This window comes from Natrix helvetica, assembly GCF_964273705.1.
Source record: "Natrix helvetica genome assembly, chromosome: 1".
Lineage (NCBI taxonomy): Eukaryota > Metazoa > Chordata > Lepidosauria > Squamata > Natricidae > Natrix > Natrix helvetica.
This window is the reverse complement of record NC_138548.1, coordinates 28,656,795-28,672,749: the sequence shown is the minus strand read 5'-3', so window position 1 is coordinate 28,672,749 and position 15,955 is coordinate 28,656,795. Positions and strand designations below refer to the sequence as shown.

The window sequence follows — 15,955 nt, the reverse complement described above, 5'->3', positions numbered from 1 at the left end:
GATATGCAGGTACAAACCAATCAACCAGACATCATAGTGGTAGACAAGGACCAGAATATAGCAGCAGTTATAGCTGTAGTGGTGCCAAGTGACTGCAACATCAGGAAGAAGAAGCGTGAGAAACGGGAGAAGAACCAGGGCCTGAAGGAAGTGCTGGAGAAGATGTGGGTGTCAGGGTTCCAAATAATACCCCTTAACACCGGTAAACGCCAAAGTGGTCCCAGTGTGGTAGGAGTACTTGAGGCGGTGACTCCTAAGCTGGGAGATCCAACAGCTTAGGCTCCAACTGATCCTAGGAACAACATCAGAGCTCTCTCTCTATATATAGCAGTGGTAGGTTGCAGGTGGTACGCCCTAGTACAGGTGTACCGGAGCCTGCCCAGACCACCGGGTACTGTTCCAGTACGGTGCTCCAGAGGGCTCACCTGTCCGCCCGAGCTCATTACCTGTTCTTTAAGCCTTTGGCGCTTCTGTGCATGCGCATGGCATGTACGGCACCTGCGTGACCCTCCGCCGAGCAGCTGGAGCGTCACGGAGGCTTGCGGAAGCGTCGCAGGCAGATACACCGCATGCTGGTTGGAATGGGATCCGGAACCCACCACATTTATATATATATTAGTCTTATTATTAATATGTATTTATATTACAAGCCAACTTCCAGACCATACAGGAAATAGCATTTTTTGTGTGTGTGTTAGGGATCACTATGCATGAAACAGTTTATCCACATGTTCTTCCTTCTCAAGCCCATGGCAAAGGCAAGCACACCTAAAGTGATGCAAGGTTCACCCAGCAACAACTTCTCTCTCAAGACAGAGAAGATGGCTGTGTCTAAACATGGAGCTCTGAACGATGACATCTGGAGAGCAGGCCAGCTCTCTGTTCAGAAGATCCACATCAAAGAATCTCAAATAACTTGCAAAGAACATCCCGGAGGGGACCCTGGCCTTGCAATTCACGTGCCAGGAGACTCGTGATTCAAATGAAAGATAATGCAGTCACCATCTGTCTGTGAGAATGACAAGAACGGCCTTTGGAGAAAGTTAATAGAGAATTAACACTCTGGGTTAAATGCAAAATGAAGCATTTGTCATGGCTCAATATATCAGTCTGGACAGTTACAATCCAAGTGGGGGCTTTGCATGGATCAACTTCTGGAAGAGTGTGTATGGTAGGAGTGTGCGTGCGCACACACACACACACACACACACACACAGAGGCTTCAGTTCCCCTACTAAAGGTTACACAGTGATTAGTGGCCTCTTTCTAGCATTTAAAACTCACTATCACAATGGCTTAGCAGTTAAGACTCTGAACTTGTCAGCTGGAAACCTGATGGCCTAGGTTTGAGACCCGAGTGTTGCAAGATGGGTGGGTGCCTGTCCTGCCCCTTAGCTCCTGCTTACCTATTAGTTTGAAAGCAAATGCAAGTAAATAAATAGGTACCACTTCAGAGGTGGGTTCCTACCAGTTCGGCCAAGTAAGTAGTAACTCGGCCACCCACGTCTCCAAACTGGTTCTATTGGTGGGGCCTATGGTGCCGCCATTTTGTTTTTTGCTTCTGCGCATGCGCAGAAGCTATTTTTTTCACTACTGTGCATGTGTGCATAACACGCATCAAGTGTGCAAGTGCCCGAAGCGCATCCCTGAGCAAACCGGCAGTAAAACAATCTGGAACCCACCCCTGTACCACTTCAGTGGGAAGATGACAGCGCTGTGCAATGTCATGCTGGCCACATGACCACAGAAATGTCTTCAGACAGCGCTAGCTCAATGGCCTTGAAACAGAGATGAGCACTTCCCTCTACAGTTGGCACAACTAGAGTAAAATTCACACGGACTCCTTTATGATGCCATAGGAGGTCAATAAATGACATAATTTGGATCAACAATCAATTTAGATGCCTTCATTTAACGCAAAGGACACACAAGTGAAACTTATTTGTAAGAAATCTGAAAAAATCATCCACACAAAGTGCGGAAGACATTTAAGAGCCTTGCTAAAAATCAGTGTTTCTCAAACTTGGCGACTTTAAGTCCTGTGGACTTCAACTCCCAGAATCCCCCAGCCAGCATAGCTGGCTGGGGAATTCTGGGAGTTGAAGTCCACAGGACTTAAAGTCGCCAAGTTTGAGAACCACTGCTAAAAATGTTCACAGAAATGATTAATTTTAGCTAATATTCAATAGTAATATACTTTTTAAAGAAACTTTCCCCTTCTTCAAAATCATGTGGTAGAGTGGTCTCTGTACTTTGTTAGCTCCTTCCCGTCTGCTTTATTTCCCTTTGTGTTTAAGCACACAAAGTACAACAACCCCCATATATGCTTTCTAAAATGTGGCACTGAGCCGCACTTTTTTGCATCTTGTTTCCAATTTTCATTTTATTAAAGACATGTCCTAACTTCAATGTACATCACAAAGGGGAAGAATAAAGCCACTTGGATTGAGTGCAACTGAGAGAGCTGGAGAGTTGAGGCAAAGGGAAGAACAAGGAGAAGATATTTATTTCTTTGGAGCAGGGCTCTCCAACCTTGGCAACTTTAAGACTTGAGGACTTCAACTCCCAGAATTCCTCAGCCAGCTTTGGAGTTGAAGTCCACAAGTCTTAAAATTCCCAAGGTTGGAGAGCCCTGCTTTGGAGAGATTGGCCTGATGTTCAAGAAGAAAACTATCTCATGATTCCATTCTCAGAAATGCTTTCTGAGTCCTGGGGCTGAGCTGTAGAGAATTTTCACTTTGGAAAATTTTCAAAAAATGTTCACTTATTCTTCTTACAATGTTTTAGGGACACGGTGACTCAGTGGCTAAGACGCTGAGCTTGTTGATCAGAAAGGTCGACAATTTAGCAGTTTGAATCCCTAGTGCTATGTAACGGGGTGAGCACCTGTTACTTGTCCCAGCTTCTGCCAACCTAGCAGTTCGAAAGCATGTAAAAATGCAAGTAGAAAACTAGGGGCAACCTTTGGTGGGAAGGTAACAGCATTCCATGGGCCTTTAGTCATGCCGGCCACATGACCACGGAGATGTCTTCAGACAGTGATGGTGTCAGGTTTCCGAAAGATGCCTAATTAATTCATGAGCCTTGAGCCAAGTTTCAAAATAAACCCAGTAATTTGTTAGGAACACCATTTTGGCAATACCCCATTGCAGTCAGATATGACCTCATTTAAATTATAGCTGAACTTTGCCCCTGTTTTTCCCTCCCCTCAGCCTGTGTCATAAATCACATTCTCCAATGAGGTGCACGCCTCACAAGCCTGCTGTAATAATCTGAGATCCGACTCTAGCTGAAGGTATGCGTGGAATGCGCTCTCCCCCTTTCCTCACCATGGCAACTTGATAACAGACATGGAAATGCTTTATGATTTGACAGCTGGCTCTTCAGCTTTGAAACAGAGAGGAGGAGCACCCCCTAGAGTCGGGAACAACTAGCACATATGTGCGAGGGGAACCTTTACCTTTACCTAATGTTTTAGTATTCATCCCCATCATCACAGGCACACATGCTTGTATCTTCCTTGACAAGTCAATCTTACCTATAGAAAAAGAAAGTTGCGGTAGAGTGGTGGCAGATATCTAGTGAAAGTACATTCACTTAAAACATCTCTCCTTAATCTGCACTGACAAACCATTCCTAATTAAGGGTTGATAGACTGGATATTTCTACAAATACTTTCCAGAAGTCCTCATTTTCATATATTGTCAAAAATGGAGCTATGAGAGGGTGCAGCATTTATGAGATATTTACACACTTCATAGGGATTGAATCTACCCAGTTTTGAGCCATATGTGAACATATGGCACATGCTTTAAAAAACGTGGGTGTATGTGGCTGATAAGATTAGTTCACAACTTTTCGTTTGTGGTAGAAATAACTTTATGACCACCATAGTGCTAGAAATCTGGGGTGGGGAGAGGGACTTTTATAAGCTTTGGAGAACATGACTTCATTTTTTAGGATTCAGAGAGTATCAGATCATGGATGTTATTAAATTTACAGTCCTTGGCTTCTAAAAGGTCTTATTATTTATTCATTGACCAGTGACTAGAAATGACAAAAAATTCTTAGTGTTTGAATGAGATCATGTTGGCCTTTGCCAATTAAAACAGCATCATGATGTTGAAATGTAATGATTTAATTTGCACAGTGATAGTGGAAGGCAGATGAAAAGACCCCTATAAAAATTCTTCAATCAGAACTGGCGGGCCTTTAATCATTTGGCTGATCCATTTTCTTCTTCTTCTTCTTCTTCTTCTTCTTCTTCTTCTTCTTCTTCTTCTTCTTCTTCTTCTTCTTCTTCTTCTTCTTCTTCTTCTTCTTCATCATCATCATCATCATCATCATCATCATCATTCTCAGCTCAAGCATTTGCCACCAGAGAAGAATTCAGAAGTTGTCTGTTTATTTAGGCAAGTATTCAAGATGATGATGATGAAGAAGAAGAAGAAGAAGAAGAAGAAGAAGAAAAAGAGGAGGAGGAGGAGGAGGAGGAGGAGGAGGAGGAGGAGGAGGAGGAGGAGGAGGAGGAGGAGGAGGAGGAGGACAAGGAGGAGGGGGAGGGGAGGAAGAGGACGAGGAGAAAGAGGAGAAAGAAGATGATGATTGGAACTGCCTCTATTCTCAGGTGCCACTTTAATAATTCTTAGGTCCTTGGTTGGAACTGATCTTACACTCTAAATCTGATAATACTGGGTACCACAAGAACAACAACAAAAACTTGTATGCTTGAGCTGAGAATGTGTTCCAGGATCTAAAATTTCATTTGAGATGTTTTACAATCTGAATCAAATCTGCCAATGTTTAGATAAGTGAGAAATGTGTATTTTGAAAAATGAAGTGGGTAATGCAGGATATGGAGAAAGACCACAGTACAAAGAAAAATTCAAAGCAAACTTTGCTCAGTCACAAGTATTGAAGGTGTAATTTTCCAATCATGTGTGCAATATACCTTGAAGCATTAGATGAGGCTCAATCCTTTCCAGCTTTCTACCTCTGATAGTAGTTAATGAGATGCTTTTGTAGGAGCATTCAAGCAGAATAAGATATGGTCATTGGAAGGAAAGTATACATACATATTGTTTAGTTTCTTGTTGTAAGCTGCCCAGAGTCATTTGGAGTCAGGCAGCCTATAAATAAAAATAAACAAAACAAGAACAAGCAAGCAAGCTATACAGTCCAGCTCACGTGAAGGACATCAGGATAGGGTCACTCCTTCACACTGTCAACAATCCCAAACTGGCTGAAGTCTGTTCATTGGCCAGTGTAAGGCACATTAATAAAGGATGACACCATCACCCACATCACAATAAGACAATTGCTGGATTGTTATTGGGTTTTTTTAAAACTTCAACTGCAATCCTGGGTATATTTATTAGGGGGTAAGCCCCACTGAGCTCAACAACATTTACTTCCAAGGAGTAAAGCACAGGAGTGTTTTTTTTTAAAAGCTAGTAGATAGACAAGCCAGTTGCAGTTAATTTAACAACACTTCAGACCTGTGAAATGAGCAGGTTCATTGGCAATGTTCATAATCGATCCACCTTTCGATTTAAAGATAAGGAAAGGTAAGTGGGACTAAGAGATGACAGGACTTTTTAAGGGGGAGACATAGAACAAAACAAAATTTCATTTTTTCCAGGACCACAGAAATTAACAGTAAATACTCAGTGTTCCAGTGGCTTCGGCGTTTAGTCATGCCGGCCACATGACCACAGAAATGTCTTCGGACAGAGCTGCATCTTTGGCTTTGAAACGGAGATGAGCACCGCCCCCTAGACTCAGGAACAACAAGCACATATGTGCGAGGGGAACCTTTACCTTTACTCAGGGATGAGATATCTCCTTTCAGCTCATGTTGAAGAACCATATTAATATAGGACACTTCAGACAAATATGTTTTTCTTTACAAATATTTTATTCAACCCCTTCAAAAATAACGACTTTTAATTATTATAAAGGTGTCACCCAGAAATCCTTCAATTCCCAATCAGTACCTAACATGGTATTGCAAATATTTTTAAGACATAAAAACTCAAAGTTCTAAAAGAAACAAAAGGAGAAAAGAGGTAATTTTCAAAGAGACTGTAAACAAGGAAGAAAATAACAGATGTTTTGCTGAATCAGACCAGATATCTATTGAGTTCATCTTAGGGCATTTGAATCGATGGGTGGCTAATGCAAAGTGTGTGTCATATTGTGATGGAACACACAAAGTCTGCAACAAATCTATTTGCAACAACCTGGATAATATTTTATCATATAATAAAAAGGAAAGAAAAAGCCAATCTAGCTTTACTGAGAACTTAGCAGAGAATCCGAAATAATTTATATTTCTGAGATTCGTTGTTAGAAGGTAAGAATTGCACTCTAAGGATAAGCCAGTATATGCCTCCTCTCTGGTGGGTTGTGGGTAGACAGTATGGTAGCTTCCAAATTGGAGATTCTAATTTTCTAACAGAAAACTAACTCATGTCTATTCTTGACAAGGATCTATGTCTTTCAGAAAAATATATATATTCTCTTGAATTGCCATTCTTCTGTCTCCATATTTCGACAAGCCCTAAACTGGTCATTACATTTTTAATAATGTAATCTGCCTTGCATAATTTTAATATTTTTTTCAAAAGTTCAGTCTATTTGTGTGGAGATCACTCCATTCCAATCTCCCATCATATACCAATGTTGATTTAAGCCTCCTAGTCTCTCCACAAGTCCTTTATAGAAGAATATTTTGTCTTCATTGGGGACATAAAATCCCAATATCAGAGTCTTGGACCCATACAAATTAATTTCCATCGCAACAAATTTACCATCATTCAATACAAGGTCTGGTTTTAGTTGATGGTTTATGAAATGGCAAAATGTTCACTGTGTGACATCACAATGCAGGCTTACTTGAAATGTAAAAAAAATGTTTCAAGGCAAGTACACAATGGGAATAGTTTTCATGGCAATATTACAATTTCATTTGCCCCTTCATGCCAACCACCATGCCTCCAATCAAAGGAAAGCAGAACAGGAACAAAGCAAAAAACAAATAGGGAGTAACTGGGTTACTACCAGTTTGGCCCGGTTTGGCCGAACCAGTAGTAGCTTGGCGGCCTCGGTCTCTGGAACCGGCAGTTACCCAGGACTGCCATATGCCGAACTGGTTCTCCGGGTGCTGCCATAGATGCCACCATCTTTTTTTTTGCTTCTGCGCATATGCAGAGCAATTGTAGTTGTATTGCGCATGCGTGCACAGCACGCATCAAGCGCAGACACGAGGCATGTCCCTGAGCGATCCATCAGTAGTCTCTGTCGGAACCCACTCCTGATTTATATACTACCCATCTGACCAATAAGATGATTCTGGGCGGCTTACAAACTACAGGAAGATAAATACAAAAACAATTAGAATTTAAAAAGTTATATAAAAATTAGAACGAAGTGACAGGTGGCACAATGGTGAGATGATCTCATCCTGTCAGCCGTTTTCAGCAAGGAGTGCCAACAGGCAAAACTAAATTTTGAGGGCAGGAGAACAAGAACAGATGAAGACTCCAGGAACAGAATGTTATAGATGGAAGGGGCCACACTGGAAAAGGCTCTTCTCCTAGATTCTTCCAGGTGAAATTCCTCAGAGCGAATAGTAGAGCCACAGTGGTGCAGTGGTTAGAGTGCTGTTACTGAGGCTACTTCTGCTGATCACCAGCTACCCGCAGTTTGGCTGATCGAATCTCACCAGGCTCAAGGTTGACTCAGCCTTCCATCCTTCTGAGGTGGATAAAAGAGGATCCAGATTGTTGAGGGCAATAGGCTGACTCTGTAAACTGCTTAGAGAGGGCTGGAAAAGCACTATGAAGCGGTATCTAAGTCTACGTGCTATTGCTATTCCTATTCGCAACAAGCTCCTTCCACTGATGAGTGAGGCAGGCTATTCCCATTGTGGTGAGATGGCTTATCAGGTCCTCTGAGTTCCTTTAACATTATTCCTGTTCTTCATGGCACTTCATGGCACAGGACCTAGTTACATGCGGGATCGCATCCTGCCCCATACATCCCTACGACCAATCCGCTCACACAGAGAGGGACTTCTTCGGGTGCCGTCCACTAAACAGTGTCGGGGGGCGACACCCAGGAGCAGAGCCTTCTTTGTGATGGGCCCAGCCCTGTGGAATGACCTCCCCCGTGACATCAGGATGACTTCCGATCTCCGCTCCTTCCGTGTACAGCTTAAGACCCACCTTTTTCAATTATCTGGCCTGGCTCAACCGTAGTTTTTTCTTATTCCTCCTGACAGTCCTTTTAAATTTTAAATTGTGTTAAATTAAATTGTGTTATTATTAAGGGGTATTTTAATGACTGATTTTTAACATTGTTAATGTGATGTAATTGTTACATCCTCCGTGCATGTATGTCTTTGTATATGTGTGGATTTGTTGTTTATGTGTTTGCACATATGTTTTATGTTCTATATGTTTTATTGTACGCCGCCCCGAGTCCTTTTTGGAGAGGGAGCGGCTAATAAATTAAAAATTATTATTATTATTATTATTCTAGTGATCAATAGAATGAACAGAAGAAAAAAGCAAAGCTTTTGGAGTTGCATCTCCTATAAATGACATTGCACTACAGACTGATGAATCCAAGCAAAAATGCAATATGACCACTTTCTTCTCTCATAACCTTTACAGACATTAATTTGATTTTCTGATGCCTGCTGAATATACCTTCACTTGCCATTTTTTGAAATGGTGCAGGTGATAATGAAAAACAATTTCTTGTTGCAGTCGTTGTTGGCGTTCTCTCACGGCCAATAGGCCATTTTCTGGAGAATTACTGGAGTTCTTACTCTGATATTACTTAGCAAGATTGCTTCTACTGTTTACACCGGGGATGATGGTGGTTTTTTCCCTCTGCTGCTGTGATTTTAGAGAAAATCCTTTGGTTTTCCACCTTTAACTAGTATTTTGGGTGGCATTTTAGGGGTGAATAAAATTCCATACTAGGAACAATGGAGAATTCATCTCAATAGATTACAGACTAACAGAGTTTAACAGAGTTGGAAGGGACCTTGTAGGTCATCTAGTCCAATCCCCTGCCCAAGAAGGAGACCCTATACCATTTCTGACAAATGGCAGTCCAATCTTTTCTTGAAAGCCTCCAGTGGTGAAGCTCCCACAACTTCCAAAGGGAAGCTGTTCCATTGCTTGATTGTTCTCACTGTCAGAAAATTTCTCCTTATTTCCGGGTTAAATCTCTCCTTTTTCAGTTTCCATCCATTATTCCTTGTCTGGCCTTAAGGTGCTTTGGAAAATAGCTTGACCCCTTTCCTCTCTGTGGCAGCTCCTCAAATAGTGGAAGGCTGCTATCATGTCTCCCCTGGTCCTTCTCTTCACTAGACTAGCCATGCCCAATTCTTGTAACCGTTCTTCATATGTTTTAGTCTCCATCTCCTTAATCATCCTGATTGCTCTTTTCTGCACTTTTTCTAGAGTCTCAGCATCTTATTTATAGTGTGGGGACCAAAACTGGATGCAATACTCTAGATGTGGCCTTACTAGGGCTTTATAGAGTAGTATTAGTACCTCACTTGATCTTGATTGTATCCCTCTGTTAATTCAATTTAGGATTGCATTGGCCTTTTTTTGGCTGCCACTGTGTACTGCTGGCTCATATTTAGCTGGTTGTACACTAAAGCACCAAGATTCCTCTCACAGTTACTGCTATTAAGCCTGGTTTCACCCAGTCTATACTGTATGTTTTGGTTTTTCTTGCCTAAGTATAGGACTTTATTTTTCTCTAGATTGAATTTCATTTTGTTAGGGCCCAGCCTATTTTCCAGGGTGTTACTTATTCCTGCCAGCTTAGTATCATCTGCAAATTTGGTAAGTTCCCCTTCTAATTCCCTCATCTAAGTCATTTAATGCAATGCAAATAGAATCTTGCACTACAGTTTTTTAAATAAAAACTTTACAGAAAAAGGCAAAAATACCAATCTTTTAAATCAACCTTCCCCAATATGAAGCCCTCCAGATATGTTGATCTGAAGGCCAGTTTAAATATTCCAGCAGGCTATGAAAGCATATCAAGATGCCAAGTTAGAAAAAGAAGACTTGGTGAAGAAATATTGGCTCCAGTGAACTTGGAGAAACATCATATTATAAATTGCATCTCTTATGTCAATTCAACATGTTCTGAAGTGAGTCATAATTCTAATAATATAAACTGTCTAACACAGCTTTAATAGTACTGTTGTTATGGATCTTTGTTATGAGCAAATCAGGCACTCTTCTTGGGTGACACTCCAAATTCTTCTTTATTATCTTTCAGAGATTTATGATTACATCTACTCCTATTTGGAATGCCTTCAGAATGCTGAGCAAGCTGCTCAAGACATCAGCATGATGGCTGGGAAACTTAATGTCAAGTTGGCCATCAATATTTTGGCCCAGGAGATGGTAAATGAGGTAGGGCCTATTGCATAAAGCCAACACCAGGGTGAGTCAAGGCTTTACAGCACACTTTATTTGGAAAACTCTTCACTCTACAGAGTATTCTATTAGTTGGGAGAAAAGAAGAAGCTAAGCACAGAACTGCCATTTTCAATGGCAATCTAATACCCTTTCTATGGTCTAAGACAGTGGTCAGCAAGCCGCGGCTCGCGAGCCAAATGCGGCTCTTTGCACATTTTAATGCGGCTCTTCAGTGTGCCGGGCGCCCGCTCCCCCCCCTCCTCTTGGGCTTCGGAGGGAAGCTTCTGCAAAAGCCGAGTGACAAGTCTCCCAGGCTGTAATTTGCCGAGCTGTACGCGCGCGCCTGTTTTCCACGGCGTGGAGCAGCGGCGAGATTCTGTGTGTGTGTGAATGAGACAGACAGACAGAGAGAGGAACAGAGAGAGGGAGTGAGGGAGGGAATCAGAGAGAGACTGACAGACACACACACACAGAGAGAGAGAGAGACAGAGAGGGGGAGGGAGGGAGAGAAAGATAGACAGACAGAGAGAGACACACACACAGAGTGAGTGATTAAGTGAATGAGTGAGAGACAGACACATCCACATACATAGAGTGACAGAGAGAGAGGAAGGGAGGGGAGAGAGACAGAGGGAGAGACAGACACACACACACACACAGAGAGTGAGTGAGAGACAGACAGACAGACACACACACACACACAGAGTGACAGAGATGGGGGAAGGAGGAGAGAGAGACAGACAGACAGATAGACACCCAGAGAAAATGACAGAGGGAGACAGAGAGGTAGGGAGGGAGAGAGAGACAAAGAGCCAGAGAGAGAGAGAAAGAAAAAGAAAAAAAGAAAGTGGGAGAGAGAGATGAAATTATAAACAACAACATACAAACCTGACTTACTCAAACTATCCAAGGAAATGCAAGGCCAATGTTCACATTAGTGGTTGTGACTTTGTCAGTCATTGTCAGGATGTAATTTTCTCTACATTGTAAGGCAAATTTTACGGAATTTAACGTTATCGATAAATAATATCGTTCTAAAGTTTTTGTTTTATTAGTTGTGTTATTTGTATCCTCCCGACCTATGTGGATACTTGCATGCAGAATATTCTCAATAAAAACTTATTGAAACTAAAAACAGTGTACCATCCTATGTATTTTCGGTTTTAAAAATGCGGCTCTCAAAATAAATTTCAATCGTGGTTTTGGCGAGATTTGGCTCAGTTGAAAAAAAAGGTTGCCCACCACTGGTCTAAGAGGAAGCTTCTTGCCCAGCAAGGACATTTTTAGCAACAAGGTCAGTCCAAGAGTGATGAAAACAGTTTATAGGTAGTCTTTGACTTAAGGGACATGATGGCTCAGTGGCTAAGACGCAGAGTTTGTCCATCAGAAAGGTCCTCAGTTCAACAGTTTGAATCCCTAGTGCCGTGTAACAGAGTGAGCTTTCGTTACTTGTCCCAGCTTCTGCCAACCTAGCAGATTGAAAGCATGTAAAAATGCAAGTAGAAAAATAGGGACCACCTTTGGTGGGAAGGTAACAGAGTTCTGTATACCTTCAGCATTTAGTCATGCCCGCCACATGACCATGGAGAGGACAGCGCTGGCTCTTTGGCTTTGAAACAGAGATGAGCACCGCCCCCTAGAGTTGGGAACGACTAACATATATGTGTGAGGGGAACCTTTACCTTTATCTTAGTCCTTGACTTGCGATCACAAATGAGCCAAAAATTTATGTTGCTACATGAGACATTTGTTAATTGAGTTTTGTCCCATTTTACAAACTTTCTTCCTGCAGTTGTTAAGTGAATCACTGCATTTGGTAAGGTAGTAACACAGTTGTAATATCATAAATATGATCAGTTTCCAAGAGTCTGAATTTGAATCATGTGACCATGGTGATGTTACAACAGTCGTAAGAATGAAAAACGGTGATTAGTCAATTTTTTCAATGTGGTTGTGAACTGAGTGAACTGTCATAAATCAAGGAGTACCTGTAACAGAATAACAAAGTTGGAAGGGACCTTGGAAGTCTTCTAGTCCAGCTCCCTGCTCAAGCAAGAGATCATCTACCATTTAAGATAAATGGCTGCCCAATCTCTCTTTAAATGCCTCCAGTGATGGAATACTGTTCGATCTAGTTCATGTTAGCATTCCTTCTCCTTATTTATTGAGAGATAACCTCATTTTAATGGTCTTGAAGAGCTAAGTGGCTGAAAATAATTCCATTTTCCCTCCCTCCCTTTGTAGGAAGTGCCTCTGAAAATCAGTGCCCAAGCCAGCATGATCCTTCTAGCTCTGGCCACCTCTCATTTCAATGATGTCATGTATGAACTTCAAAGGAATATGAAGACTGGGATGCTCCCGCATCACATGGTACTGACCACTCTAGGACACCTGGCATCTCACTATGGTATAGCATTCTCTGGCAGTTCCTTCTTCACTGTTGGGTGTTTTGTTTCAGGCAGGTACTGAGCCTTTCTCTGTAAGACTGGAGAATTAGAGGTATCTTGGAGTCCTAGTGGACAACCATTTAAATATGAGCCAGCAGTGTGCAGCAGCTGCCAAAAGAGCCAACACAGTTCTAGGCTGCATAAACAGAGGGATAGAATCAAGATCACGTGAAGTATTAATACCACTTTATAATGCCTTGGTAAGGCCATACTTGGAATAGGGCATCCAGTTTTGGTCGCCATGATGTAAAAATGATGTTGAAACTCTAGAAAGAGTGCAGAGAAGAGCAATAAAGATGATTAGGGGACTGGAGACTAAAACATATTGAGAATGGTTGCAGGAACTGGTTATGTCTAGTTTAATGAAAAGAAGGTCTAGGGAAGTCAAGATAGCAGTGTTCCAATATCTCTGGGGTTGCCATAAAGGACTCAAGCTATTCTCCAAAGCACCTGAGGGTAGGACAAGAAGCAATGGGTGGAAACTAATCAAGGAGAGAAGCAACCTAGAACTAAGGAGAAATTTTCTGACAGTTAGAACAATTAATCAGTGGAATAACTTGCCTCCAGAAGTTGTGAATGCTCCAACACTTTAAAGAAGATGTTGGATAGCCACTTGTCTGAAGTGGTGTAGGGTTTCCTGCCTAAGCAGGGGGTTGGACTAGAAGACCTCCAAGGTCCCTTCCAACTCTGCTATTGTATTGTATCACAATTGAGCACAAAAGTCCTGTGGCTAAGCAAGTTCATTGTTAACTGTCCCATTTTACAACATTTGCCACAATTGTTAAGTGAATCCCTATTCTAGGGATATTCTATTCTATGATCTAATATGCTGTGCAAACTAGTCCCAAGGAATGATGTAAACCAAATCCTATGAGGTACAACTTAAGGATGAGCCACATTTCAATAAAAACGTTGAATTCAGAATGATATAAAACAAATGGTTGCTCCCCACTTAGGCCAGTAATTCTCAACCTTTTCTTCACCCCAGACCCCCTTTAAATTCTTTTGTGACCATGGACCCCCAAGTCTTAACTCAAGATTTAAATCAAAATATTTCTTCAAGCCTTTGCGGACCCCCTGTGATGACATTGTGGCTCCTCAGCGACCCGTGGATGACAGGTTGAGAAACACTGATTAAGGCAATAGAATTGAAATTAAAATTATAATGACTAAATAGCATCCACATGTATATAGACAAACATTGACATTAAATATGCAATTTTCCAAATCAGTAGAGAAATTCTTCCAGTGGTCTTCATCACTGTACATCCTGTTTAATTTCTGGATGATTTTTCTAATTTATATGTAGTCTTTTTATTATTTCCTCTAGCCTTTTTTCTTACAATCATTATTTTAAAAGAATGGATTCTCGATATTTCCAAATAATTAGTTAATTTTTTAAAGGGATGTCAGGTAGCAACATTTGAGGAATGATCAAGAATTCATCATAGAATAACAGAGTTGGAAGGGACCTTGGAGGTCTTCTATCCAACCCCCTGCTTAGGCAGGAAACCCTACAACACTTTAGACAAATGGTTATCCAACATCTTCTTAAAGACGTCCAGTGTTGGAGCATTCAGAACTTCTGGAGGCAAGTTGTTCCACTGATTAATTGTTCTAACGGTCAGGAAATTTCTCTTTAGTGCTAAGTTGCTTCTCTCCTTGATTAGTTTCCAAGAGCACCATCAGGTTTGATGATGGGCTCCATGCAATGTGACATCAAGCCTTCCAGCTCCTTTCTTCTATTTCAAACTGGCAAGATTGCTGCTGCTCCTTCTGTCAGTAGAAAAAGGAAAAGCCATGGAATGATGTAACAGTTCAAAATATATTGCATTTATGTGGCCTCATAGTTGGCTGAATCAATTAGCCTTGGAATGGGCAACTAGTTGGAGATGGTTAACTGGAATAAGGAGAGCCCTGCCTCACATTCTTCATGGTTACTTCACTCATTAGTATCTAACAGACATGTGTATGTTTTTTTTCATTCCTGCAGCACTTAAGTGTATCCCATTTTTGTCTTTAACTTTTGTGTATATAAGAATGATTCTAAGGATGCCCATGATAAGCCATATGAAGGAATCAGTGTGTTATGGTAAGTCACAAAATGTTCTCCTTTTTTTCATTTAGCCAAGATAGTCAATTCTTCCTTAAAGGTTAAGGTGTATCCTTCCACCATTAGTGTTAATTCTCCACTTTAATTTATTCACTCCAACAGTTAATAATTAATTAAAAATAATTAACCTGATTTTCCATCCAGGAACTATTTCACACTTTTGAGTGGCAGAAGTAGAATTTGCAGAAGTCAAATTCTGGGTAAATGTACCTAACTTCTCACCCAACTTATGGTAAATGTATGGAAACGCCTGGACTTGCCCTCCAGTGTCAATCTGGCTCTCTTTCAGAGACATTTAAGTTGTATCCTGGATCTCATCCCTCTGTTCAACTATTAGCTTCCTGTTCTTCTACTGCCCTCAGCCTTGATAAGCAGAGCCATTTGTTCTAGTCTTTCATCAGCTTGTACCACATATCCAAAGAGTGTGAATTTCTGCTTTATAATCTAGCAGAGCTGGCTGGAGAATTCTCGGAGTTGAAGTCCACAAGTCTTAAAGTTGCCAAGTTTGAAGACCTCTGATCTAGCCTCTATTAGCTTAAGGTTTTATTGTCTTCAACAAAAACATACAATGGGTTGAATTTTCAGACTGATTCGGGTCTGAACATTCCTTTTTCTCCTGGTTTGCACAATCTCATGCTTGTCTGGGAACATATACACAAAGTAAAAATAAATGCCAGCATTGAACAACTGTTAGCAATATTAGCAATAGGTCCTTTGCCATTTTAGGTGCATGCCAGTAGGTTGCCTATCAGTCCAAACACTTATAAGAAAAACAAAACAAAATATTTTAATTTCTATACATGGAAATCAACGTGACAAAGATCAAAAGATAAGATTCAAATCAGAAGAAAGAAAAAGAATCCTGCTGCAAGAGAATTCAAATAGTGAATAATTTAGCAGTGACATTTAATATAACTAGATTGGAAATATCAATG

The 15,955-nt window shown here is 41.1% G+C and overlaps 1 protein-coding gene across 1 annotated transcript in view; it reads left to right on the top strand.

Moving 5' to 3' along the window:
* Positions 1–5,524: 5,524 nt before the first annotated feature.
* LOC309384041 (maestro heat-like repeat-containing protein family member 2B) overlaps positions 5,525–15,955 on the top strand; it is a gene marked incomplete at both ends in the record, with an annotated part of 69,895 nt that continues 59,464 nt past the window's right edge. Inside the window, 4 exons of the mRNA XM_081937200.1 lie at positions 5,525–5,567; positions 10,318–10,454; positions 12,705–12,867; positions 14,901–14,999. Of these exons, the coding sequence (XP_081793326.1) occupies positions 5,525–5,567; positions 10,318–10,454; positions 12,705–12,867; positions 14,901–14,999 (442 nt within the window). The remainder of the gene's footprint in view (positions 5,568–10,317; positions 10,455–12,704; positions 12,868–14,900; positions 15,000–15,955) is intronic.